Source organism: Microtus pennsylvanicus, chromosome 22 (genome assembly GCF_037038515.1).
Source record: "Microtus pennsylvanicus isolate mMicPen1 chromosome 22, mMicPen1.hap1, whole genome shotgun sequence".
Lineage (NCBI taxonomy): Eukaryota > Metazoa > Chordata > Mammalia > Rodentia > Cricetidae > Microtus > Microtus pennsylvanicus.
The window spans coordinates 22995682-23007695 of NC_134600.1; the positions used below are offsets into that span (position 1 = coordinate 22995682).

General features: G+C 43.0%; 1 protein-coding gene across 16 annotated transcripts in view; it reads left to right on the forward strand.

Annotated features, from left to right (window-relative positions):
• Adam22 (ADAM metallopeptidase domain 22) overlaps positions 1–12014 on the forward strand; it is a 209830-nt gene that overhangs the window by 30779 nt on the left and 167037 nt on the right. For all 16 annotated transcript variants that reach the window (XM_075956471.1, XM_075956475.1, XM_075956478.1 and 13 more), the window contains exon 3: positions 2143–2219. In XM_075956471.1, coding sequence (XP_075812586.1) covers positions 2143–2219 — 77 coding nt within the window. The remainder of the gene's footprint in view (positions 1–2142; positions 2220–12014) is intronic.

Here is a 12014-nt window from a genome sequence, read left to right on the forward strand (position 1 = left end):
GCCCTATGTCTGGGCACTGGGGAGGGTCGGGGACCTAGAGCCCTATGCCTGGGCACTGGGGAGGGTCGGGGACCTAGAGCCCTATGCCTGGGCACTGGGGAGGGTCGGGGACCTAGAGCCCTATGCCTGGGCACTGGGGAGGGTCGGGGACCTAGAGCCCTATGCCTGGGCACTGGGGAAGGGCTCGGGGTCTAGAGCCCTATGTCTGGGCACTGGGGAAGGCCTGGGGTCCTGGAGCCCTATGCTTGGGCACTGGGGAGGGTCGGAGGCCTAGAGCCCTATGTCTGGGCACTGGAGAGGATCGGGGGGCCTAGAGCCCTATGTCTGGGCACTGGGGAGGGTCGGGGACCTAGAGACCTATGCCTGGGCGCCAGGGAGGGGCTCGGGGTCCTAGAGCCCTGTGCCTGGGCACTGGGAGGCAGCTGAGGAGTATCTAGAAATGCGGGGGCAGGATGGAGATCTTTGGTTGAGTAACAAATGTGCAGCTTACACTGGGTTTTCAACAAGGGTCTTGGGAGATCAGGGGATTGTGGTGTGTGACAACGGTAGAGCTGAGAGTAAGGTGCAACTCTGAGGACTCTGGGAAAAAAACAGAGGAAACCAGGGCTTGTTGGAGTTATCTGAGAAGAGTGACGGGGAGTTAGGTTTGCCTGAGAGAAGGGGCTGAAGTACTCTGTGAGCACCTTGTCTTCCGGTTAGAGGAGGCTGGTGGGCCCCGACGGTGGAGCAGGATTCCCCAGCCCACATTCTTTCAAATTCTGTCCAGTAGGAGAATCATCCTGTTGCTTTTGCCCATCGGGCCCTCTCTTTTCACCTAGTCCTGAGTGTGCTGAGTGTGAGGTCAAGACATTTTCAAAATATATAGGCTGGTTTAATCCAGCACTTTTTATAATCCAATGTGTTTTAGCAGCTGTTGTTTTTCCATTAGCAATCAGAAGATCTAAAGAGAGCACAATAACTTACAGAATCTCTGTATTTTCCATCTTTATGTGACTTATATTTTTTATTACTCTTCCCTTTTAAGGACGTTATTATTTTAAAACTATATTTTCAATCTAAAACTGTATATACTCTTTCTCTTCTCTCTCTCAAGCCTATGATGTATATTTTTAAACACACTGTAACTGGTTCAGAGGTTTTTTTTTTTTTTGTCTGAATCTGTCTTTATTGAGTATCTGTAATCTCTTTCGGACCACATGAGCCTGTAGACTGCTAACTGGCATGGCTACGATTTCCACCTCTGCTTTGGAGCTTGCCCCCCCCCACAAATGGCTGCCAGGAGATGCTTTTCTGTACTGTTTCTGGCTGGCAGGAACCCATCACTTAGCTTAGCTCATCAGACACTGGCTGCTCAGGTCTGCAGGCAGCAACCAGGAGACACATCCCAGTATTGTGGCCAGCGTCAGAGATGTGAGACTAGGAAATGGCTCTTGACTCCATTTCTGTGTGTCTAGAACCCTTTCCCAAGCTCTCTCAGGTTTTATGTGGTTGTGGTTGCTGAACGTTTGGGTGCCATTTGTAGGCAGAGTTTCTCTGCGCCTTGGCAACTGTTCCTAAATATCCAGACTTAATATTAAGTATACATGATTTGACAATAGCTTAGGCTTATTACTAACTAGCTCTTACTTTTAAATTTGCGCATATTTCTTATCTAACTTCTATGACTTGTCTCATGGCTTATTACCTCGTTCTGTACACAACTTGCTTCCTTTGTGTCTGGCTGATGACTCCTCTTACTCTGCCTTCTTTCTTCCAGAGTCCTCTGTCCCTCCCATACTTCCTGTCTAACTACTTTAAACCAATCAGAGTGACGAATCTTTACAGTGTACAGAGGATTATTCCACAACAATTAGGGAGGAAGTTTACTGAAGTAAAGTTGGATATGCAGTGTTTCAAGATGAGAAAAAGCAGAAAAGTAGTGTCCTTGTCTCCTTGACTGGATGGTAATGAACTTTGGATTGGTGACTGCCTGGTTTCCAAGAAGGCACACAATTTTGTTTTGCTGTGCTATCATTTATCCTCCTTGTTGAATTGCTTTCTTATTTGTGATATGATGAGCCTTTCAGGATGACCATAAGAAATACTCACATAAGAAATCACCACCGCTGACTATAAATAAGCTCTACCTTTTTGATATTGCAGTTGACTCATGTGGACAAGGCAAGCTTCCAGGTGGATGCCTTTGGAACCTCGTTCATTCTTGATGTCCGGCTAAACCAGTAAGTGCTTGCCAAGTTGTCTTCACTGTAATTATGCTATCTAGTGACTTCAAGGTGTTAATGTTGGTAATAATAAGAAATAAATGTGCATTCGAAATTGAATAGCTTTAGTAGATACCTAACTTTTACTAATATATAATAGAAGATAGGAGTTCTTCCAGCATTTTGCATAAGAATCTGTATGACTTGCGCTTTCTATGAATGATAGATTATGAAGATATACTTAAGGCAGTAAAAGTCCTTTCTGTTTCTGTATGTGTGTGTTCATGCTCATGTGTACACGGTGTGCGTCTGGGTGTGGAGGATAATGGACAGCCTCAGATGTCATTCCTTGGGATCTATTCAGTGTGCACACATGTGTGCACTTCCTCCCAGATGCCTGCTGCAGTGCTTGTGTGGAGGTCAGAGGACAACTAGTGGAAGCTGGTTCTCCCCGTGTGGGTCCCATCAATCCACATCAGATCCTCAGCTGGCTGGCAGGCACCTTTGCTTGCTGAGCTATTGTTCCAGGCCGGGTCCAACTTCCTCATGTTCTTAAAAGAATTCTGGTGCAAAAACTTTCATTTTCTGAGGAAGAAACTCATATGGCCATATTTATCAGAACATGAATAACGTGGTTACAATACTGAGAGAAAAGTAGGTTTTTTTTAAAAAAAAAGATATTGTTATGAAATTGTTAGACATTTTCTTTTTGGCCTGAGATCTTTACTCAATGTTGGTGGTGGGTAGCTATTTTCTTTAATTTTTTTTCTTGAATTTCATTCATGTGTTCAATGAAATATGGTCATATTAATTTGGTTTTCCATACCTACTCCCTCTATATTCCTCATAGTACCTCAACACACTCTTTTCCCAACTTTTTATCCACTAAATCCAGCTAGTACTATCCATATATATATATGGGGCCACCCACTGGAACCTAGAAATCCTTCCAGTGGCCACATCTCAAAAAAGTTTGTCCTGCCTCAGCAACTATTAACTACCAATAACTGTTTAATAATCACCTACAGTGCCTATGCTGGAATGTTGAGAGCTCATGGGTAAAATATCTATGCCAGGCCTACATCTTGTCACTGTTCTGTTGTTGTGAAGAGACACCATGACCAAAGCAGATCTTACAAAAGGAACCATTGAATTGGGGGCTGACTGCGGTTCCAGATGTTGAGCCCATTATCATCATGGTGAGGAGCATGGCATCAGGCAAGCGTACTTGATGCTGGAGAGGTAGCTGAGATTTCTACATCCTAATCTGCAGGCAGCAGGCAGAGAGAATAGAGAGAATGCCTGGTCTGCTTTGAGCTTTCCGAGACTCCCAAGCCCATCTCTAGTGACGCATTTCATTCAACAGAGACACACATCTTCTAATCCTTCTCAAATGGTGCCACTCCCTGGGGACTAAACATTTCAATGTGTGAGCCATTCTTATTCATTCTTATTCAAACCACTACAGTCTAGAGGATATCATCTCTCCGTGTTCTTCCCCATGTTCCAGCACTTACTTCTTTCTACCTCATCTTCCAAGATGTTCCCTGAGTGCATGTATCTGGAGGGGTGGGGGATAGTAATGTAGACATCCTGTTTAGGACTGGTCACTCCATCCCATGTTCTCAGCACTGACCGGGCACATGCATCTTCCTATTGAGTGTATGTGTATAGAGGGGTGGGGATGGTAATGTAGACATCCTGTTTAGGACTGTCCACTCCATCCCATGTTCTCAGCACTGACCGAGCATGCATCTTCCTATTGACTGTATGTGTATGGAGGGGTGGGGATAGTAACGTAGACATCCTGTTTAGGACTGGCCACTCCGTCCCATGTTCTCAGCACTGACCGGGCACATGCATCTTCCTATTGAGTGTATGTGTATAGAGGGGTGGGGATAGTAATGTAGACATCCTGTTTAGGACTGGCCACTCCGTCCCATGTTCTCAGCACTGACCGGGCACATGCATCTTCCTATTGAGTGCATGTATCTGGAGGGGTGGGGGATAGTAATGTAGACATCCTGTTTAGGACTGGCCACTCCGTCCCATGTTCTCAGCATTGACCGGGCACATGCATCTTCCTATTGAGTGTATGTGTATGGAGAGGTGGGGGATGGTAATGTAGACATCCTGTTTAGGACTGGCCACTCCGTCCCATGTTCTCAGCACTGACCGGGCACATGCATCTTCCTATTGAGTGCATGTATCTGGAGGGGTGGGGATAGTAATGTAGACATCCTGTTTAGGACTGGTCACTCCGTCCCATGTTCTCAGCACTGACCTGGCACATGCATCTTTCTGTTGACTGCTGACCATTGAAAAAGAAGCTTCTATGACCAAAGTTAAGAGCAGCCAGGGTTTTAACACAAATATTTAGAAAGCACTTTAGTACAAGGACTATTTAGCAAAATATAAGTAGAGGGTTCTTCTCAGGACCCCTTGCCTCCCAGCTATGGACTTTTGACCAGGATCACAGAACCAGAAAAGAAATTTCACTTTGTGGAGCAGACTGGAAATCCAGTTAGAAAGTTATTCCTTCTCCCATAACAGCTATGCCACTTTTGCACCATTGAGTACACCGTGCCTGGCAGGTTGGGACTGCAGCATGCATAGTCCAGCCCTGGGTAAGACCGTTGGTGCATTTTCTCCCCCACCAGCCTGCATGGCATCTTCCAACATTGTGTAAGCTGGCCATCCGGGAGGAACTTTCTTGTGCATGTTTTGATTAACAGCTTCTCTATGTGCGACAGCCAAAGGATGTGTTGCTTTCACCAATATGGTCTCAGCATCTAGTAAATCCTCGTAAGTGGTGAGGATAAGATCATAATTAGATGATAATAACCAAGGGCATGACCATAGTCTGGTCGTTTTTCAGACCTCTGGGATCTCCCTGACCAATAACTTGTAGGGAGGAATCCCATGCCTTGCACTGCGACTTTTATTTAATAGCCCATGCAGTCACCAAGCTAATTGTATTCCATTTTTATTTATTTATTTAAAAAACTATCTTTTCTCATTTTCCTATACCAATCCCAGTTCCCATTCCCTCCCCTTTTCCTGCTCCCTCCACCTTCCCCCTCACCCCACCCCCTATTCAGTCCTCAGAGAGGGTAAGTTTTCCCATAGGAAGTCACCGAAGTCTTGCACATTGTTTGAGAGAGTACCAAAGCCCTCCCCACTATATCTAGGCTGAGCAAGGTATCCCTCCAAAGAGAATGGGTTTCAAACAGCCAGAGTAAACAGTAAGGGTAAATCCTGGTCTCACTGCCAGTGGCCCCTCAGTCTGCCCCAGTCATACAACTGTCACCCACATTCAGAGGGCCTGGTTTGGTCCTTTGCTGTTTCCCCTGATGTCAGGCTGGAGTTGGTGAGTTCCCATTAGCTCAGGTCAGCTGTTTACGTGGGTATGCCCATCATGGTCTTGACCCCTTTGCTCATATTATCGCTCCACCCTCTCTTTGGCTGGACTTCGGGAGCTCAGCCCAGTGCTCCACTGTGGTTCTCTGCATCTGCTTCCATCAGTTGCTGGATGAAGGTTCTAAGATGGCATTTAAGATAGTTATCAATCTGACTACAGTGCAAGGCCAGTTCAGGTACCCTCTCCTCGATTGCTTAGAGTCTTATCTGGGGTCATCCTTGTGGATTCCTGGAAATTTCTCTAGTGCTAGGTTTCTTGCTAGCCCTGTAATGGCTCCCTCAATGAAGATATCTCTTTCCTTGATCTCCTTCTGTCCTTCATCTCTACTATCCTGTTCCCTCAGGTTTGTCTCCCCCCTCCCCTCCTCCTCCTGTTCTGCTCCCCTACTTTCCCCACCCCCATGCTCCCAATTTTCTCAGGAGATATTGTCTATTTCCCCTTCCCAGAGGGAGTTCATGTATGTCTCTCTTAGGGTCCTCCTTGTTAGCTAGCTTCTCTGGGGACTCATCTTTTGCTTTACATCCAATATCCACTTATGAGTGAATACATACTATGTTTATCTTATTGGGTCTGGGTTACCTTACTCAGGATGTTCTTTTCTAGTTCCGTCCATTTGCATAAAATTCCAAGATGTCATTGCTTTTTATCACTGTGTAGTAAGTACTCCAATGTTTAAATGTACCACATTTTCTTTCTTTCTTTTGTTTGCTTTTTTGTTTGTTTTTCAAGACAGGATTTCTCTGTGTTGCCTTGGAGCCTGTCCTGGAACTAGCTTTGTAGACAAGGCTGGCCTCAAACTCACAGAGATCCGCCTGCCTCTGCCTCCCAAGTGCTGGGATTAAAGGTGTATACCACCACCACCTGGCTAAATGTACCACATTTTTTTTATCCATTCTTCAGTTGAGGGGCGTCTAAGTTGTTTCCAGTTCTGGCTATTACCAATAATGGTGCTATGAACATAGTTGAGCAGATGTCCTTATAATGTAATTAACATTCTTTGGGTATATGCCCAAGAGTGTCATTGCTGGGTTTGAGGTAGGTTGATTCCCAATTTTCTGAGAAACCGTCATACTGATTTCCAAAGTGGCTGTATAAGTTTAACTCTTTTTTTTTTAAACTTGTATTTTGAAACTAGCTTACTAACTAGTAGGTTTCCATGGGATTTTTCATATATCCTTAGTTTTGCTTAATCCACGCCACAGGCCTCATCCCTATATAAAATTCATTAACTCCCAAGACTGTCCACCCAGCAGCCATTATTCACTTAACATGTGTTCTTCTATCCCTCTAATTATTATCTTTTAGCTGAGTTGTGAGATAGTCAACTTCTGTAGAGTTTTTAATCTACCCCTCTGATGTGGGATTTTCCTCTGTATGCAGTGATTACCATTAATGTATAAAGAAACTGCTTTTGACCTATAGCAGGGCAGAGCTTAGGTAGAAGGGGAAGATAGAACTAAATGCTGGGAGAAAGAAGGGTGGAGTCAGGGAGCTGCCATGGAGCCATCACTGGAGATAAATGTGCTGAAACTTTGCTGGTAGGCCACAACCTCATGGTGATGCACAGATTACTAGAAATGGGCTAATTAAGATGTAAGAGTTAGCCGGGCGGTGGTGGCGCACGCCTTTAATCCCAGCACTCGGGAAGCATAGGCAGGCGGATCTCTGTGAGTTTGAGGCCAGCCTGGTCTACAAGAGCTAGTTCCGGGATAGGCACCAAAGCTACAGAGAAACCCTGTATCGAAAAAACCAAAAAAAAAAAAAAAAAAAAGATGTAAGAGTTAGCCAAATAAGAAGCTAGAGCTAGTGGGCCAAGCAGTGTTTTAATTAATATAGTTTCTGTGTGATTATATTGGTTCTGGGTGGCCAGGACGAACAAGTGGCCTCCTCCTACACCCCTCCTTTGGGTTACCTCTCCCTCTACTCCTGATTTTCCCTATAGTCCCACTTCCTCTCTTCCTGCCCTGAGTATTCAACTTCCCTATTTTAGTTTTACTTGTAATCTCCCATCTCCTGTCTCGTAAGCATCCTCTCAAAGACCTCTGTCTCTTTTCCTGGCTTCCACTTGTGCTCCAAGTTAAACATACAAAAGAGAACATTTGAAGGTAGGATATATCAGATTCTGGGCAGCCGGCCTCCAGACAGCACAGGGCCCGAAAGAAACCCGCCGCATCAGTGATACTAGACTATTCTGTCTGAGGGGGTTAGGGAAAAGGACACTCACACTCTCTCAAGGGTTTCCTTCTTTAGTCTCTATTCTTCTCTGAATCCTCTAGTCTTTCTATTATATACTGTATATCTTCTACAGCTTATATACCTCCAGCAAGTTTTTCAGGCAGCATAGGAATTACAATGTTGTTACATTCTGTTTTTCAAGTGAATGAATACAAGCGAAAAACAGCATGTTTTCCATGTCCCTTCTATGACGAAACACTTTACATACTACATACGAAAAACAAATTATTCCAAGAACCTATGTACATTCATACCCAAGCCACTTGCTGTAGATCAATCGTGTGGGCAAACAATGTAGTCTTCTCAGTCAGTTCTCTTACTGGCAGGCAGCACTCTGCAGTTACAAAGAAAGGGCCAATTACTTTATTACTTATATTGAAAGATAATCTTATAACGAAACTTACATGAATCACAAGCTTAAACTTTTATATATTAAAAAGAATCTGTCAGCACTACTTTAAATCTTTAGGGTACATACTCATTCACCAATAGTTTACCTTTTTTTTAATACCAGGAGATTGAGGGCAGAGATGGGTATAAGGAATTAATCATTACCTTTGATCATCAGCCAACCCTAGCACGGAAAGTACATCAGCTAGTAACAACTGGGTTGCTTTGTATGTTTGACCTCAGCTATGTTTCCTTGTGAACTTTTTAGATTGTTTTCTGGGATTTTTCATCTCAAAGCTATTATCAAAACATCTGGTCTAACCTGAAGTTATTTTAAAGCTTTGTTTCAGCTAATGATGCACACCAAACCTGTGACTGCCTCTTTCAGCCTTAAGAGAATTAGAACCAGCCTGGCTTGTGGGACTCAATGCTTTCTTAGTCATTAACTTGAGATAGCCCATGCAGCTCCTTAGGTGACACTCATAGGCCCTGGCCATGTTACATTTCCTTATATTTATTTTCTCCATCAAAGGTCTGTATAAGCAAACATTATTATCAATTAGACAGTTACAGCTTAGGGAAGAGTCATCTTCTTGATGATCTATTAGATAAAAATGCTCAGTAGATCGGGATGTTTCCAATAAGATAAACACACCACATTACAGGCAGTGAGGGTCTCCCCACATCCACTCACACCATGCAAGATACCAGAGAAAGATGATATCAGCAAACATGTAAAGGCACAGGAGAAACAAAAGACATTCTGGGGTCTGTGGCCTTGCCTAACTGAGATTGACCCATCAGAGAATTTCCTCCTGGTGGGATAACACCTTGAACTTCCATTGCCACCTGCGGCTCCTCTGCCAGGACCATCAGCAAGGATCTGTGTATGAGAGAAAACAGTATTTATCCTCCTGAGCCCGAGTTACCTTATTCAGTACATTTTTTTCTTGTTCCATGTATATATGCAAATTTTATGACTTAATTTTTTTTTTTTACAACCTAGTAATGTTGTGTATGTGTGCCATATTTTTCTTGCCTCTTCATCTCTTGGTAGTCGTCGAGGTTGATTTTATTCTCTAGCCAGTGCGAATAGAGCAACAGTAGACATGAAGTTACATGTGTTTGTAGTAGGGTGTAACGTTTGTTAGTAACTATCTTCTTTATGCTAAAAAAAACCACAATAATGTGATAGTTTTTTCTTTTTCATTTTTTTTTTTTTTTTTAGCTGAGCCACTCTCCAGCTCAGGAATGAGTTTTGGGTTTTTTTTTTTTATATTTATTTATTATGTATACAATACTCTGTCTGTGTATATGCCTGAAGGCCAGAAGAGGGCGCCAGACCTCCCTACAGATGGTTGTGAGCCACCATGTGGTTGCTGGGAATTGAACTCAGGACCTTTGGAAGAACAGGCAATGCTCCCAACCACTGAGCCATTCCTCCAGCCCCTCTTTTTCATTTTTATGTAGATTTTTTTTTCTTGTGCAATTTAATGCTTTTGGTTTGACTTACCTTTATGGCTCTATTGGTTTAGGAAGAAGGAAGGTGGAAATTGAATATGCTTTGAAAAACTTTGGACTGCTCTCTCATAAAGCAATTCTAGGCCTGTGGAACAAGTCAAAAAATTATTTTTAACTAAGGGATAATTAAGTCTGTATGTAGCTGGATATCAGTTGCAGAATAGATCCAATGATACTTATTTTGAGATGGGAATTGAAGAAAATGACTTATTACATAACATTCCTTCAAAATATTCAGCAAAGCAGATTTTCTATAACCAGATTATACAAGAGTTCATTCACCCTTTGGGCTGTAGTTCTGTGGAAGGGGTTTAAAAATACAGAAAGGCTAAAAGCGAGCAGTACAGCCAGTTCCTGCTTTGTCAGTTATTAAGTGTGGGAGGTAGTTTCCTTCATGGGTCATGGCTATGAAATTTCACTCTTAGGACAGATACATTAATAACACCAAATGTATTATTTGCTCTGCTCATATTGGTTCTGAGGCTACACGGAACCTTCCAAAGGTCAGCAGAGGGTGCTGTATTTTACTGTGAAACATTCCTTTGAAAGAAGAGGGCTCCACAGGTATTCTAATCATATTATCTGAGCTACTCAGCCCACATCTTTTCCTGTGAGCTACTCTGTTGTTATTTAGTAAGCGAATAATTAAATGCCTCAGGGAGGGGCAAGGGTAGTGGGAAGGTTTTCTCTTCAGCTCCCTGAGCTTTAATGAGGGTCACCTGTCAAACCTGTCAAACCTGTCAGAATAGAGTGCTTTCTTATCTCTTTATTTATTGTGGATCATCTCCCTTTTTTTATTTCTATAACATCAAAATAATTTTTCTGTTACTCTGTGATTCTTATTCCAATCTTTTTATTCCCTGTTTCACAGTGGGGGATGGCACCCAGAACTCAGCATGTGGGCTAACCATGCAGAATGGGAGGTGGTGTGGGTGGGAATGGGGAGGCTGAGGCAAGGTCAGGGAAAGAGCACTTAGGTTCAGGTTCTGTTGAAATGGGCAAGTGCAGTCTTTTATTTGGGGGACTCACCTGACATTTCATCACCTTTGCCTGCTTTCCACTGGGACCTTGAATTTCTGGGAAAATCAGAGTCCTGGTAGATAAAAGGCAGGATATGAATTCAACTGGACCCAAAAGCTAGTTCTGCAAGTCCTCATTTATTTGACTATGCTCCACTTATAAAGTAGTTAATGCCGATGATTAAAATAAATGCTGAGGATAAGAGTATAATTAAATGATGATGTTTTATGATAATAATAAATAGCAGACCTTTCACTGTTATTAGTAAATCAATCAATGACTATTTTGCTCTTCTAGTGATTCATTATTTGAATACTTATTTATATATACATTTACTATTGTGTAGAAGACAAATCTTTGTTGAAAAACTTAAGATTCTTATTTTCATTTTACATATGTACGGAAGCATGCATGCACATGTATATTTACAGACATGTACATATATACATATAGACATGCTTAGCGTATATACATGCAGCTAGACATATACACACATTTGTAATCCCCTGGGTATTGCTGAGGGTTCTTCTGGAACCTGAGAGCTTGGGAGACCAGAAGAAAGTAGATGCTTTAATTTTGAAGAGCTTGCCTTCTGGCCAGAAAGGCCATAAACTTGTTAAATAAGGTAATGTCAGAGAGTGGCCTTATTGTTAGCGGAGCTCTGACATAGGGATGGAGGTGATAGTTAACAGTTACTGTTAGAACATGTCATCTATATGAAGGGTGGTATTAAATGTAAGGGGCCCCCAAACAGAAGGACCAACAGCAAAAGTGAAGCCAAGATAAGCCTAGCATGGTTGAGAGAAGGAAGGACAGCTGAAGGCCGTGAAACTGGGAGTCAATGTGTCATCAGATGAGGTCAAAAACAAAAAGGAGCCCCACTATCTGGAGCCTCCTTGACCACAGAAAGAAGTTGCAAAGCATGGGTTATCGATTTCTTTATCCTCTGTTGCATCATTGACTTATTCCCTCATTGGCTTGTGATAATTCAGTTTCAGTTATTGGATATTGAAATTTTAGAGTGATGTCTCTGAAGACATACAGGGTGGGCTGGTTATTTCTTTATTGATTTCTTGTCAACTTGACACAAACTAGAGCGCTTCAGTTCCGGTCCTGGCCTCCCTCAGTGATGGACCGGGACGTGGACGTGTAAGCCAAATGAACCCTTCCCCCTTCAAGTTGCTTTTGGTCTGTGTCTCACCCCTGCAACAAGCAAACAAACTGAC